At 48.4% G+C, this 13,306-nt stretch overlaps 1 protein-coding gene across 1 annotated transcript in view; it reads left to right on the top strand.

Annotated features, from left to right (window-relative positions):
* The window catches only part of MYO7A (myosin VIIA), a 73,455-nt gene that overhangs the window by 19,133 nt on the left and 41,016 nt on the right, over nucleotides 1–13,306 (top strand). The window contains exons 14-17 of the mRNA XM_009321930.1: nucleotides 7,199–7,336; nucleotides 11,051–11,209; nucleotides 11,479–11,571; nucleotides 12,940–13,034. Of these exons, the coding sequence (XP_009320205.1) occupies nucleotides 7,199–7,336; nucleotides 11,051–11,209; nucleotides 11,479–11,571; nucleotides 12,940–13,034 (485 nt within the window). The remainder of the gene's footprint in view (nucleotides 1–7,198; nucleotides 7,337–11,050; nucleotides 11,210–11,478; nucleotides 11,572–12,939; nucleotides 13,035–13,306) is intronic.

The raw sequence follows: 13,306 nt of genomic DNA, 5'->3' as shown, positions 1-13,306 counted from the left end.
TAGACACTAACTCCCTTCGCATCAGTGCTGCCATTTACTTTGCTTTTTATTGCTTGTTCCTCACTGCTTTTTATTTTCGGTGCAAGCGTTGCAGTTCACCTTGGAAGTGATTTCTTGCTTGTTTGGGCAGAGCAGAGATGCACTCCGGGGAATCGATGAGAGGGAGCCCTCAGGTTTACACAGTCATGCAGACTTCTTCACGGGAGCACCTGCCAAGCATCTTTAAAAGATGCTGGAAGTATATGACGGCAAAATTGAGATGTCCACCTGGGTGTTGTCTAGGACCTGAGAGCTGAGACCTTTTAAAGCATCGGAGCACTTCTTTTGAAATAAACCTTTTCTTTTATAGTTCCATTAAACAACTTCAGAATCTGTCCCGAGTGGTGGTCCCTGTGCTTTGATACTTTAATTATCTCTGCTTTTCTTATTTGAATGAGAGATTAGTAACCTGACTGGCATGGAACTGGAAGAGGAACAAACATTGTGTACCAGCTCCCCTAATCATGCACAATGTTAGTGTGAACTGGGAGAGCACAAATCCCCGAAACACCACGCAAACAAAACTGCTCCGACAAGCAGGATCCAACATGGGGCTGAGATGATTTTGCCATTGCTTTCCACCAAAACTCAATAATCGTTGCAGCCCCTCTCTTAAAACACATTCCCCGAAAGAAGGAGCAGGTGAGCATGGGTCATGGGAATTGACTGCATGTAGCAAAGATCTGGGGCAAAGGCTCTTCTTGGAAGTGTGCACACCTTCCCTGAGCATCAGTGAGACAATCCATGAAGAAATCTTCCAGAGACGCTCAGGCCAGGTCAATCAAATCTAACATCTTCCCTTAAAAAGAGACAAGTGACTGTTTTGCTAAGGGCTAAATCAAATAATGAGGCATTTTGCTCAATAGCTTCCAACCTTTGGTCCTCAGGAGCTTATCGATGAGTTTGTGGGATTTGGTGAGTCAGTGAAAAGCAAGTCCATATCTGCTTTACATTCAGTCTTTCAAATGGGGTCCTTATATGCCAGAAACTTGAGAAAGCCACAGATCAGAGAAGTTTGAAAACTAGTCGAGAGTGTATATTTGACTATTGTAGTAACTGTTTGGTCCCTGAAAGGCCTAATATTTGTGCACAACGAAACCTGTGTGGTGAACTGGGTATTGCTGGAGCCCACGGGGCTGTGAAGCCTGACTTATGCATGCCCATCACGGAGGAGGTCTGTCTGCCTGTGTTTGCTGAATCAGACCATTGCTTTGAGTGGTGCCAGGTGAAATGATGGATTCGGTGGGAATTGTACACCGTTCCTCTGAGGAATCAGCTGGTACAGTCTGACAGTGCTGCTTGCTTGAGGAACAAATACAAGGAGCAATGGGGGATGGAAAACGGTGAAGGGAAAAATAAATAGGGGTCTTTCCCCTTGGCAAAAATTTCAATTCCGTAGAAACTTTCTGATTAATTGGATTAAAATTAGGGATGAAGGGAGAGTTTTCTTTAGAATGTCTGCGAAAATTTGTTTTTCCCTGGCATTTTCCCACCTGCTGTCTATTGAGAGCACCAGTCACAGGAGAGCAGGGATGTGTGAGGAAGTGGAGTGGGGGTGGCTGAAATCGGATGGATAATGATTGAGATTAAAAGACGTAAAAGAGTGGTTTCCAAGAGGCAAGAGCTGGACAGTGGCAGTTCCCTCAGCTTTAGGGATGTGAACGTGGAGACAAAGGGGAAAAGCCAGGAGGGGGATAGACAAAAATCTAAGAATTAACGCATTTTGTTCGTGAGATATTTTAACAGCTGGTCCTCCAAGACTAATTTCAGGCTCCCATTTCGGTTATTCCTTCTTTTCACTATTTGCTCTTCTCTGTCTCTGTTTTGTTTTTTTTTTCACCTGTGCTTCATGTAGTTTCTCTGTGGCTATGCATCCAGCACATTTGGCCAGTCGCCCACACCCACACCAAAGGTAAACTGAATACATGAGTTCCTCTGTTGTATATTCATCTCTCTTTGGCAAGGATTGTGCTTTGCTCTTGTCAGTTTATTCCTCTTCCTGCACTATCTATAGAGGATCCATTTCAAGTGAGCGATGTGACGGAGAGCATTTTTATGGCTTGTTGAATAGATACAGGTGTATGACTGTGTCCTTTGTTTCTAGGATTCAACTCAGAAGAGCTTTGTAGTGATGGGAATTTGGTTTGGATAAAATCAGAACCAGCCCGAGCCAAAGTTTTGAGGATTTTTTCTGATATTCGAATCATTTTAATTAACTTCAGAAGGATCATCTGTGGGATTTGGCTGTTGTTTATCATGGTGCCACCATTGGCTTCAGTGGGACATTATTCCTCCATGCAACTGCAAATCTGGCCCTGTTTTGCCCTTCCTGGGGCAGGAAGCTGACAGTTCATGTGTGACGAGAGACTCCTGGATGGCATTTCTGGGTTGCTTGGAAATGCCATCATTCTTGGGAGGGGTTAGGTCTTGTTCAGGGGAGAGCTCCAATCCAAGCCTTCAATGACACAGTTAATATTGAACTTTGCCGTGATCATCCAAACAGGCTCTTGGCACCTTTTTTAGGTCTTTTCTGTTGAATCTCATCTCCTGACTGGTTCTGATGGCTTCCCAAACCTTTCTTGCTAGATATTTGGTCATAGGGTAGCATATTGTGTGCTAAAGGTTTTGTGAAGTTAGCTTTGCGACTCTGCTCACATTTCTATTATAATCTTTCGATAGCCAGAGGATTATGTTAGAGATGGACCTGACTTTCAAAATTCAAACCCTTGCATGGGGCTGAATTTCAACCCTTCTTACCTCTGCAGTGTCTCGGGGTGTTTGGACTTGGAATTCCAATGAGGGGGATCTGATCCAAAATGACCCAAAGTCATTCATTCCAGAGCTGGACTCCTTCCCCTCCATATCATTGCAAATTGTTTGGATTGCAGCATCTCATTGGTCCCTGCTCTAGAGCTGTAGCAATGCCACACACCAAAAAAAAAAAAAAATCCTTCCTGAGTTAGGATATGGGGGGATTAAATTGGGCAAAATCTGTCAGAAATGCCCAGGCCAGTCTTTTTCTCTGAAGACAACAACAGGAGATACAGGGAAATGGGAGACGTAATACTGATGATTTCTCTGAGTTTTGTTGTTGTCATAGTTGTTCTCATAATATAGCCTCGTGTTTTGTAGGTTTTCTAATGAATAATAATTGATCATATTTGTTAGGCACTGAGGCAAGGGTGGAACAGCCAAGCTAAAAAAGATTTTCCAATTATATCAACATCAGTAAGTTTTATAAAATGGTGGTGTAGTTCAAAATAGTGATACTCGGCACTGTTATGTAGCCCATGTCAACTTTGCATCTGAAGGCACCTTCCAGACTGCACAGCCTTTAGGAGAGAGGCTGTCTCTTCACTATATGTCACTGCAGAACCTGCTGTGAGGGGGCCTCAACTTTCAGTGGTCGCCTGGAGGCCACCCCAGTGACATTTCGTATAACAAAATAACAAACAAAAAGCATCATTTTTCTGAGAATTCAGAAAAAAGGCTGAGAAACAACATGTCATATTGGCATGGCCCATTTTAGTGACCTAATAGTCCTAAAGAGATGGGAGGACAGTCCTTTGTCCAGAACCTTTCCCCAAAGTATTGCTGGTGGTACATGCTTCTCTCTCCTTCCCTAACTCACCTTAAGTAATTCACCTTTCTGCATTTCCACCGAAGCAGGTCGCCATCTCCCCGGCAGACCTAGTGCCGAGCACGGCGATCCTGGTGCACCGTGCAGCCTTCTCCTTACAGTGGGAGGAGAAGGTGCAGAGGGACAGCAGGAGTAACTCCTGCCGTTTCTGGCTCAGTGACATTTCTCCTTACACTTGCCTTTCTCATTGCTTCTGTTTACTTGGTTTGAACGTTACAAAGAAAAAAACCTGGTGATTGCCCTAGATGGAAATCTGGGTCTGTATTAAGACCATCCTACTTAACATAACTTTGGGTCTACCTTAACCCACTGAACCCACAGGGTGCAGGTAGGCTGAACTGGTTATTGCTTTCTCAGCCCTGGACACACAATAAGTACCTAAATGTGTCCAAGACACCAAAGGAAGGAGTCTTAATATGTCCTAGAGACTTTACAGCTTCACAGAGATGCTGGGAAACGTCCTGATGCTTCAGCTGTGCCACTGGGAATCTTGGGCACCCCATGCTGGCAGAACATCCCCTTGTGTCCTCATGATGATATTCTGCCTTGACTTTTGTCTTTCTGTTACCGCAAGCAACCACGCACGTCTCTGCACCTCTAAAGCCAGACTGGCTTGAGGTGACAGAAAGAGGTGGCATTGAAGCATTGTCTGAATGTGATGCTGGTCTGCACATCCTTCTGAACTTCTCTTTTGAGACGGTGCTTCTCTGTAAATCATGTAATTCTCTTCTTTTTCTTATTTTTCTCTTCTGCTTTTTTTTTTCCTTTGACGCTGAGCACAGGCTGAGTGATTACTCAATGCCCAGATCTGGGCTACAGCACCTCTGAATCCCGCTTGTCCTTTCCCATGACACACAGGTCGCGTCCTCCTGTGTGCTAGACTCTGTATGGACACCAGTGAAGAGATAGTCCCAAAGAGGCTACAGTCTCAGTTTGAAAGCTAAGACATGTCTGACCAGGAGAAAAGCAGAATATATTCAGCTCTTTCTTCTTCAGGCTATGGAGACTGGGTCTGTTTTGAGCTAAATAATGCTCCTCGTCTGCAGTAAAACCTGTATTTTCAGTGCCTCACTAGGCTGTGTTGGCAGGCTGCTCCACTCATGTTTTTGGGGGCCATTTTGTTGCAATAAGGGAAGTGGTGTGATTCTCCCCACGCTGGTGCTGAGGTGAGGTGGGAGGAACCGTGATGACTTCAGTGGTGTCACCCTGTCCCTGCAGGAGGAGGCTGATGCAAAGCACTCGCCTGAGATTTCGTTGCGTAGCTGAGAGCTTGGTTAGTGCCCGTGTGGCTGGTGCCCACCATCGAGGGGTCTGTGCACAAATGTCAGGCCCAGGAAGCACGCGAACGGCTGGGGTGGTGCAGTCTTGACAGGAGGAGCCCAGACTGCTTTGACAATTTGGATAGGAAGACAAGCTGCTTTCTGGCTGCTGTCCCTTCCCTCCAGCCCCTCCCAGCAAAAAGCTCGCAGGTGTAAGGATGGAGATGGCACCGCTGCCTTTTAGCAGATCTGGATGTGTGTGCGGAAGAAATGCAAGGCATCAACAATCTGGAGAGGCAGGATCTGCTGTCTGGGAGCAAACCACTCACGCGTTCCCTTGTAGACCCTTGTATACAAAGTCTTCCACCCTTCCTACCACCTCGGCTGAAAAAGACCTCTCCCAGCCAAGCCCAAATTGACAAACATGGCTCACATGCAGTTGCTTCCAACCTCCAGCCCTGCTCCTGCATCTGTGGCTGCTTCTAAGCCCTGTGGCTATCCTTTCACATTGCACAGGGGGGACCCCTTGCACATAATTAGCAAAGTGATAAGACTACATTAATCAAAGCTATCTAAACCAGGATTCTTGCTGAAACAGCCTATTCCTCATCAAATCTGTGACAGAATGTGAGCACCAGACTCTACAATGCTCTGCAGGTAGCAGCTGCGTCCATTAATTACTCTAGATTCGTTAACAGTTTGTCCTTTGGGGGAGGATTTTGCTGGGAGAGATCACTGATAGCCCCCTGCCAAGCTCTCCTGGACAAGTGGGCCAGGTTTTTCTGGTGTGTGGATGAGCTGGGTTTTCTCTTGTTGGAATTCCATGATGACTTTGTGTTTGTGTTGATTGGGTTTGTCTCATCATCGTATCCGACCTGAGCTGTGCAAATTCCCTGCCCGTGGCAGGGGTGTTGGACTAGATGATATTTATCGTCCCTTCCAACCCAAACCATTCTGTGATTCTATGAAATTCCTCAGTTTTGGGGGGTGGGGATGTTATCTGACAGGTTATTAGTGCCATACAATGAAGCACACATAAAGGTTTTAGCAAAAGTAGAAAAAAACCTCACCACCTTGCAAAACAAAACAGCAAGGCCAGTGCGAATGGGGACGTCGTGACTCCATGCATGGCTTGACCACCTGCAAAGAAGAGGATGTTTGGAGGAAATGTGCATTAAAATCCTGCTGGAATCCTCCCTTTGGGAAATCCCTGGCTGTCAGGTCATGTCACAGTTTGCCCTATTTTTGATTCGGAGGGAGTTGCATCCTGGTGCCCAACGCTTCCTCCAACCCACCAGCAGTTCTCGCTGCCCCACAACGGCTCTCTGAACCCCAGACCCTACGAGACACACAGCACCACTGTGGCTGAGGTGTAATAGTGATTGACACATAAAATGAGCTGGGGGCTTCATTTCGTTTGGAGCTAGTTTAACAAGGTTCTCCCAGGGCAGGGAGAAGGGGCTATTGAGGGAAACCACTCCATTCTGCTTTAGAAACACTTGCCCCAGGCTGGAGATTGGATTATTAATTTAACCAAGGGAGCTAAAGCAAGCAAAATACTCAAAATCATCCTGATTCACCCTAAATACCCACCTCATTTGGTCTAGTTAATACTCGTTTCCAAACACAACTCGAATCTTCCCTGTAGTACAGGCTGAGGAATACAGACCTTACCAGCAGTTTCTGGAGCTGTTGCAGTCACCCTGCAGTGAATGTGCCCCTGGCTTGTTTTTCGCCCTACATGGGTCTCTGGTCCTACACCCCAGGGAGCAGGAGAGGCTCAGCCTGACATGAGGAACCACGTCAGTGGGGTTGGCATGACCGTGCTGCCATGCATGGGGTCAGGGAAGCCCAAGATATTCCCCAGGAGCATCCCTGGGCAAATACATTGCCCCGAGCTGCAATACAGAGATATTTTTATGGCCCAGAAGGGGCTGTTTGCTCTCACGGGCAGATCTTCCTCACATCTCTGCATAGGGCAGTTGGGATTGCCAGTCACACAGGGAAATTTTAGCAGCAGAAATTAAATTATGGCACTTTTCTTCCCTGGGTAGAGGCGTATGGAGCAGGTTGCAAGAGTCCGGCCATGGCAAGCTCACCGGCTCTGCCCTGCCCCTCTCCTGCCACAACGCTCAACCACCTCTGGCCCTGCTCCCTCCTCCGGCCCCGGCTGTCGCGGGAGGTTCCCGGGGACATGGCTGGAGGGGAAAGGCACTGTTATCTTTTCATTTCCTGAGCCCACTCTGCTGCGGTTTTGCAGGGAGCAGAGACAAGGAAGCGCTCGCCGACGCTCAGCAGCCAGTTCAAGCGGTCCCTGGAGCTGTTGATGAGGACTCTCAGCGTGTGCCAGCCCTTTTTTGTCCGCTGCATCAAGCCCAATGAGTACAAGAAGCCCATGGTAAGTCCTGCTTTTCTCTCCTGGTTGCTTTTCGTGCAGGACTGCCCGCAGGGTCACTCTGCCCTGGAGCTAACGGCAAAACTCCTTTGGGCGTCAGTGAGGCCAGGATTGACCCTGGGTGCTTAAAAAACCAACCCACAGCCTGTTCTGCAAGCAAGTGGGTCACCAAAGGGTTGGCAAAATCAGGCACTTGCTTTGCGAGCCAACAGCACCCCAAAACTTTTTGCAGAGGGGAGCTCCTGCCCCTGCCTTTCTTCCCAAGGACAACCTGGAGGAATTCACCCTGCAGCCATTTCTCCTATAGGAAATGCCTCTGAATTTCCATAGGGGGTAGGCGCCTCCCTGCCAGAGATTTAGGCTGAGCTGTAGGGCCCTGGGTTTAGTCCTATGACAGGGTTCAATCTTTCCTAAATGCAATTCCCCTTCCTATGGGTGTTTTCTACAAAATCTTTGCTCCCAAGGGATCTCATTCAGTTTCACCCCTGTTTGATCCTCTCAACTGCTTTTTTTTTTTTGCACCGATTGTGAAAGCACCATTATAAAAGCAGAGAAAAAAGAGGCAAAATAGCACAGAGGAAAGGTGAGAGGAATTATTTCGATCTGATTCCCAGGGACTTGATTCAAAAGCAACGAACGCTCTGGGGACAAACTTTAAGGAACAAATGAAAGGGAAGGAGACGGCTGTAAATCCCCCTGACCACAAACTGCCCACAGAGGGGACTCTGAGTTTTGCAGTGAAAGGTAGACGATAAGGCGGGTGCTGAACGCCCCGATCCCACTGTCAGCACCTTACAGGATTGGACCCTGGTGCTGTTAGCAATCACTGTTAGCTGCTCACCACTCAATAATGATACTGCCTGGGGAGGAAGAGCTTTATTTAATGATAATTTCAGCTATTTGTTTCTGTGAAACATTTTGCCCATGCCTTTGCACTTCAGTAGAGTTAATCTAGCCAGAACTGGAGCTTTATCTAAAGTCAGTGTCTGCTATCAAAGCTCAACTGAGTGCAAAAAAGCACAAAATACTGAATTTCAGAGCTGTTACATGCAAGCAGTGTTTGTTTGAAACTTACTTTTGCTGTTCAGTGAACCTAATATGATGGAGGGCGAAAGGTTTGGTGGCTCTCTCAGAGCAGTTTAACTGCACCCTTATCCTGGTTTTGGTGAGCATAAAAAGAGACCTAATAGCATGTTAATGGAACACTTTAGGTTAATATTTAACAATATGTCTGATCTGAGATTATCATCTCAGCTGAGATCAAAACAAGAGCTTCTTTAAAAACATGGGTGATGTTGAGAAATAGGTGTACATCCTGAACTGAAGTTAACAAATTATTCCCCATGCCCTGATTTTGAGCTGCTTTTACACCTGGATGTCTGGGATTCGGTCTGGCATTTTGTGTCCTGCGTAGGAAGTCTGTATTTCATCAGCTCTTGCAAGCGCTAAGCCAGAAGTCTCTGTCCCATTTATCTACAAAACTTTCAGTGGGACATAAAAACAGCTATAAGTTTGAAAGAAACGGACAAAGAGAAATTAATCTCCCCATTAAAGTAATGAGTGGATGAGCTAACACTGAATCAGAGACTGTAGTGCTATATGATATGAAATGTGATTTCTTGCTAGATTTATTTTTGGCCTTGGTTTAATGATACAAAGGAAAAAAAGAATCCCAGATAATGGTACACAGAGCTGTGCAGGGTGACTGCAAAAGAGAACATTTTCTGGGAGTTCATTTTCTGTCCCTGGCTTTGAAGGAAAGTGTACTGATAGTGATAGGAAATGGGATAGTGGGAAGCGAAAGGTCAGTGGAAAGCCCTGACTGTTTGTTACTTTATGTTTTAAAACTTTTGCTTCCTTCTAAAATGTGCTTTGGGCGGAAAAAAAATTGTTTGCATCATGATGCTGGCTGGAGTTCTCTGGGTCTGTACATCGTCCCACGCTGCTGTTTCTGAGCATTGCTCTGTTGCTCTGATTAGTCCACGAGAAATGTGTGGGATGAATTAGGCAACAAACCATGCAAAGAAAGTCAAAACTGTCTCCTGCAGTCTGTGCCTCATCAGGCCCTGATGCCAGGAGCGCATAGTTGCCCATATGTGCAATAAACTAACCCTGCAAACTCTGGAGGGTTATTTGCAAGCCCACAACCGCTCACATACCCTTCTGCTTCATGGCAGGGGGAGACAGAGGAACACACACCTCTTTCTTCTGCACCTTTCTTGTCCCCAGTACCCACTTTAGGTAGGGACAGCTTGAGACCAAGTCTGGATGATGCTACTTTCTGCCTTTTCCTCGCTCATCTGTTGTCTTCTCCTGGGATCAGGATCTGTCTCACATCACTCCAGCCCTTTCATGGTTAAGTGGCTGCTATGAGCTGGTCAAAAAGCTCCCTCCAGGGATGGAGAGATGGGTGCATTCACAGGGCAGATCCTCCTGTGCCAGGAGGTGCATCTGGGATACAGGGATATCTTGAGATACAGGCACATACCTATCTCTCCTCACTCACTCCAGGGAGAGCCTAGGTGACTCACATTTTAGATGCTCATATCTGTACATGCACAGATGCTCACATTTTAGACAGCTGAAGGGAGGGCAGATGAATTACACCCTGGCAGTAACTCTTTGGCCCCAGCTGGGGTTTACTGTCCTGACTTTCTGTGGTATGCCAGCACCACACTACGTCTGCCTTTATTTTACACTTGGGTTGAACATTTTTTGGATGCTCCCAGCAGACAACATCAGGCTGCAAGAGGGTGCACTCAGGGGCTCCAGGATCCTCCTCAATGCACTAAAGCACTGAGCCAACAGCAGGGACTTTCCTGAACCTCCCTTTCCTTCAGCAGATCTGCCCACCTAGCAGCACCACTCACTATCCACCCAGAGGTGCCCAAAGCAAGGGAGAGCAGCCAGGTTTATTAGCAAACATCTGCAAGGACTGGGTTACCTAAGTCTGCTGTCTGGCCTTGAAACTGTCTGTTGCTTGTCAGGAGCAGCCATGGATGCTGGTCTGAGATTTGTCCTTTCCCTAAAACCCTCCGCTGGTCTCAGTTCTGACCTGTTCATTTTAAGCTCCTCAGATGTCCTCCTGCATACAAGGTGGTTTGATGGTAACAAGCTTATCTCGGGGCCTCAGCATCTCCAAGGCTGCATGCTTCCTTTACGTGACTTTGGGGTGTCACCTGCCCTAAGATCAACTGGTGTAGGCACCCTAAGACCTTTGAGTGTCTGAGCCTTCACTGATATGGTCCACTGCTTCCCCTGCCTGCAAAACGGTACTGCCCTGCCTGTACAGGAGTGCTGTGATCACGCTGGTACAGCTCAGAGCAGCGGTCAGAAGTTAATGACCATGAGTGGTCATTGCGAGGGTGACTGTATGGTTTGACCCTTGTAGATGTGGCATCACAGCCCATTTTCCCAAAGTGATGTTCACCGTTGCATTGTGCTCTCCAGTTCTCCTCTCAGTCCTTTGTGTAATGCGTAGGACACATCCAGTCTTGCAAGTGGGAATTACAGAAATGGAGTGAGTCAAACACACTCAGCAGTTCATAGGATCAGGCCCATGACAGTCAACAGTCCTATGGCCATGGGTCCACCAAGCGAAGGATTTGGGTGGATGCCTGACTTGGTTGCCCCACACATCTTCAGAGTCCCCACTCTCTTACGGCCAGTCCAGGCCAAGATGTTCAATCAAACCACCATGTCCTGTAACCTCCCCAGCTGTTTGACCGGGAGCTCTGCGTCCGTCAGCTGAGGTATTCGGGGATGATGGAGACCATCCGGATCCGCCGGGCCGGCTATCCCATCCGCTACACATTTGTGGAGTTTGTGGACCGGTACCGGGTGCTTATGCCCGGGGTGAAGCCAGCATACAAGCAGGTGAGCATCTTCTTCCACAGGTAACAACTGCTCTCTGCTGGGCTCTCCAGAGATATTTATGGGGTGTGCGTCCTCTCCAAAAGCAATTATGCAGCATTTGAGGCCCAGGTGTTACAGCGGTGCTCTGGGCTTTCCAAGCAAAGGAAAAATGGTTACGGGGCTGGCAGGGACAGGGGCCTGGAACTGAGAACCAGAAGGAGTCCCCATTGGGCTTGGGAGGAGCAATGGGTGAGGCTGGTCCTGGTGAATCCCACTCCCTCTCCCGCTAGGGCGACCTGCGTGGGACGTGCCAGCGCATTGCCGAAGCGGTGCTCGGGAAGGATGATGACTGGCAGATCGGCAAGACAAAGATATTCCTGAAGGTAGCTGGTTCTCCACATCCCCCCTGCCATCTGGGACCCTTGCTTGTGAAGGGGTTTCCTACCATCCCCTTTTCACCGCCAGACGTGACCCTTTCCCATGGTTTCTGGGCTGGCGTGGCAGTGGGTAGAACCTGGGCCAAGGCAGGATATTTGGGGCCAGTTTAGGAAGCGGTGGGCAGGAGGAAGCCCTGACACTCTGCCAGCACTGGTGCATGCACATACCCATGTGGACGCAGAAATAGTCACATACAGCGCACGACCTTTTCCCTCCTGGGCTGAGCCACTCAACCTCATCTCCTGCCTTCACCCAAAAGCACAGCAGCAGGAGGGATGTCCATGCAAAGCCCTGCAGAGAGAGGGACCGAGAGCACAACAGGCTCGCTTTGCTTTCAGGATGTCCTTGCGCAACGCAAGACGTGCCTACAGCTTCCCTTTCTGCATCAGTCCAGCTGACACAGAGCAGCCCAACGTTGCAGGTCCCCTGCAGCCCCATTCGCACTCATCTCTCCTTACAAACCCATTCCTGTGCTGCTCTGGGACGATGAGGCTGAGCTGGCCAGGAACCAGGCTGGAAGCAAAGGTTTCTCTCCAGCAAAAATCTCAATGGTAAACCCTGACTGCTTGTATCTAAATTCACCCCCAACCCCATCGCCAGTGCAAACACCCCCATCTCTTCCCTAGAAGCTGTTCCCACTAGTCGCTCTTTCCAGAGCCTGTTATCAAGATCTCGCAGCTGTCAGGGCAGGAAACGGAGAAATTGGGAGGCCCCGAGGGGCCACGTGAGGTCAAGCAAAGCAGGAAACGTGTGGAGCTGCCTCTGCTGCACCCAGCACAGCCGGGCTCAGCGTGCCGCAACTGGGAAAGAAAGCCGAGTTACAACAGCAATAGAAAGCTTGGACTGGTGCATCTGAAAGCCTCAGGGCAAGGAAATTCAGAGTTTCAGCGAGCTGTTTTGTCCTTAGAGTATGGAAGTATTTCAGCCTTGGATAGAGGGAGCGATGGGACCCAGGCAGACTGGAGTTTATTCTCAAACCTCTCCAGTGCTCCCAGGAACTGCTCCCATGGCTGACAGCACTAGCAGGGAGCTTTGCATGGAAGGGCAATGTAATTTGGTTGTTTTCAGACTATAAAGTATTGCATATGCAGCTTCTGGATGCTCTGGTTCATTTGGAAATGAAGGCAGTAGATCACTAGGGTTTATGTTAGGATTTCCCCAGTGAGTAGGTGGGGTGATACCTGGGATGTAAAATGTCCCAACAGTTTATTTTGGACATCCTCTCTGGGGAAGGGCCTCGTACCACCCTTCTTGCCACATGTCAGGGAGATGGAGAGCTTGAGACATGGGTGCTGTGTCGCTTCCTCCCACAGGACCACCATGACATGCTGCTGGAGATTGAGAGAGACAAGGCCATCACGGACAAAGTCATCCTCATCCAGAAGGTGGTCCGTGGGTTTAAAGACAGGTAGGTGTGCCCAGGCAGCCAAGGAGGCCAATGGCATCCTGGCCTGTATCAGAAATAGTGTGGCCAGCAGGAGCAGGGCAGTGATCATGCCCCTGTACTCGGCCCTGGTGAGGCCGCACCTCGACTACTGTGTTCAGTTTTGGGCCCCTCACTACAAGAAGGACGTTGAGGTGCTGGAGCGTGTCCAGAGAAGGGCAACGAGGCTGGTGAGGGGTCTGGAGAACAAGTCTGATGAGGAGCGGCTGAGGGAGCTGGGGTTGTTTAGCCTGGAG

Source organism: Pygoscelis adeliae, unplaced genomic scaffold, assembly GCF_000699105.1.
Source record: "Pygoscelis adeliae isolate BGI_AS28 unplaced genomic scaffold, ASM69910v1 Scaffold263, whole genome shotgun sequence".
Classification (NCBI taxonomy): Eukaryota; Metazoa; Chordata; class Aves; order Sphenisciformes; family Spheniscidae; genus Pygoscelis; species Pygoscelis adeliae.
Note: the sequence above shows the minus strand (reverse complement) of the source record. Positions and strands in the feature narration are given on the sequence as shown.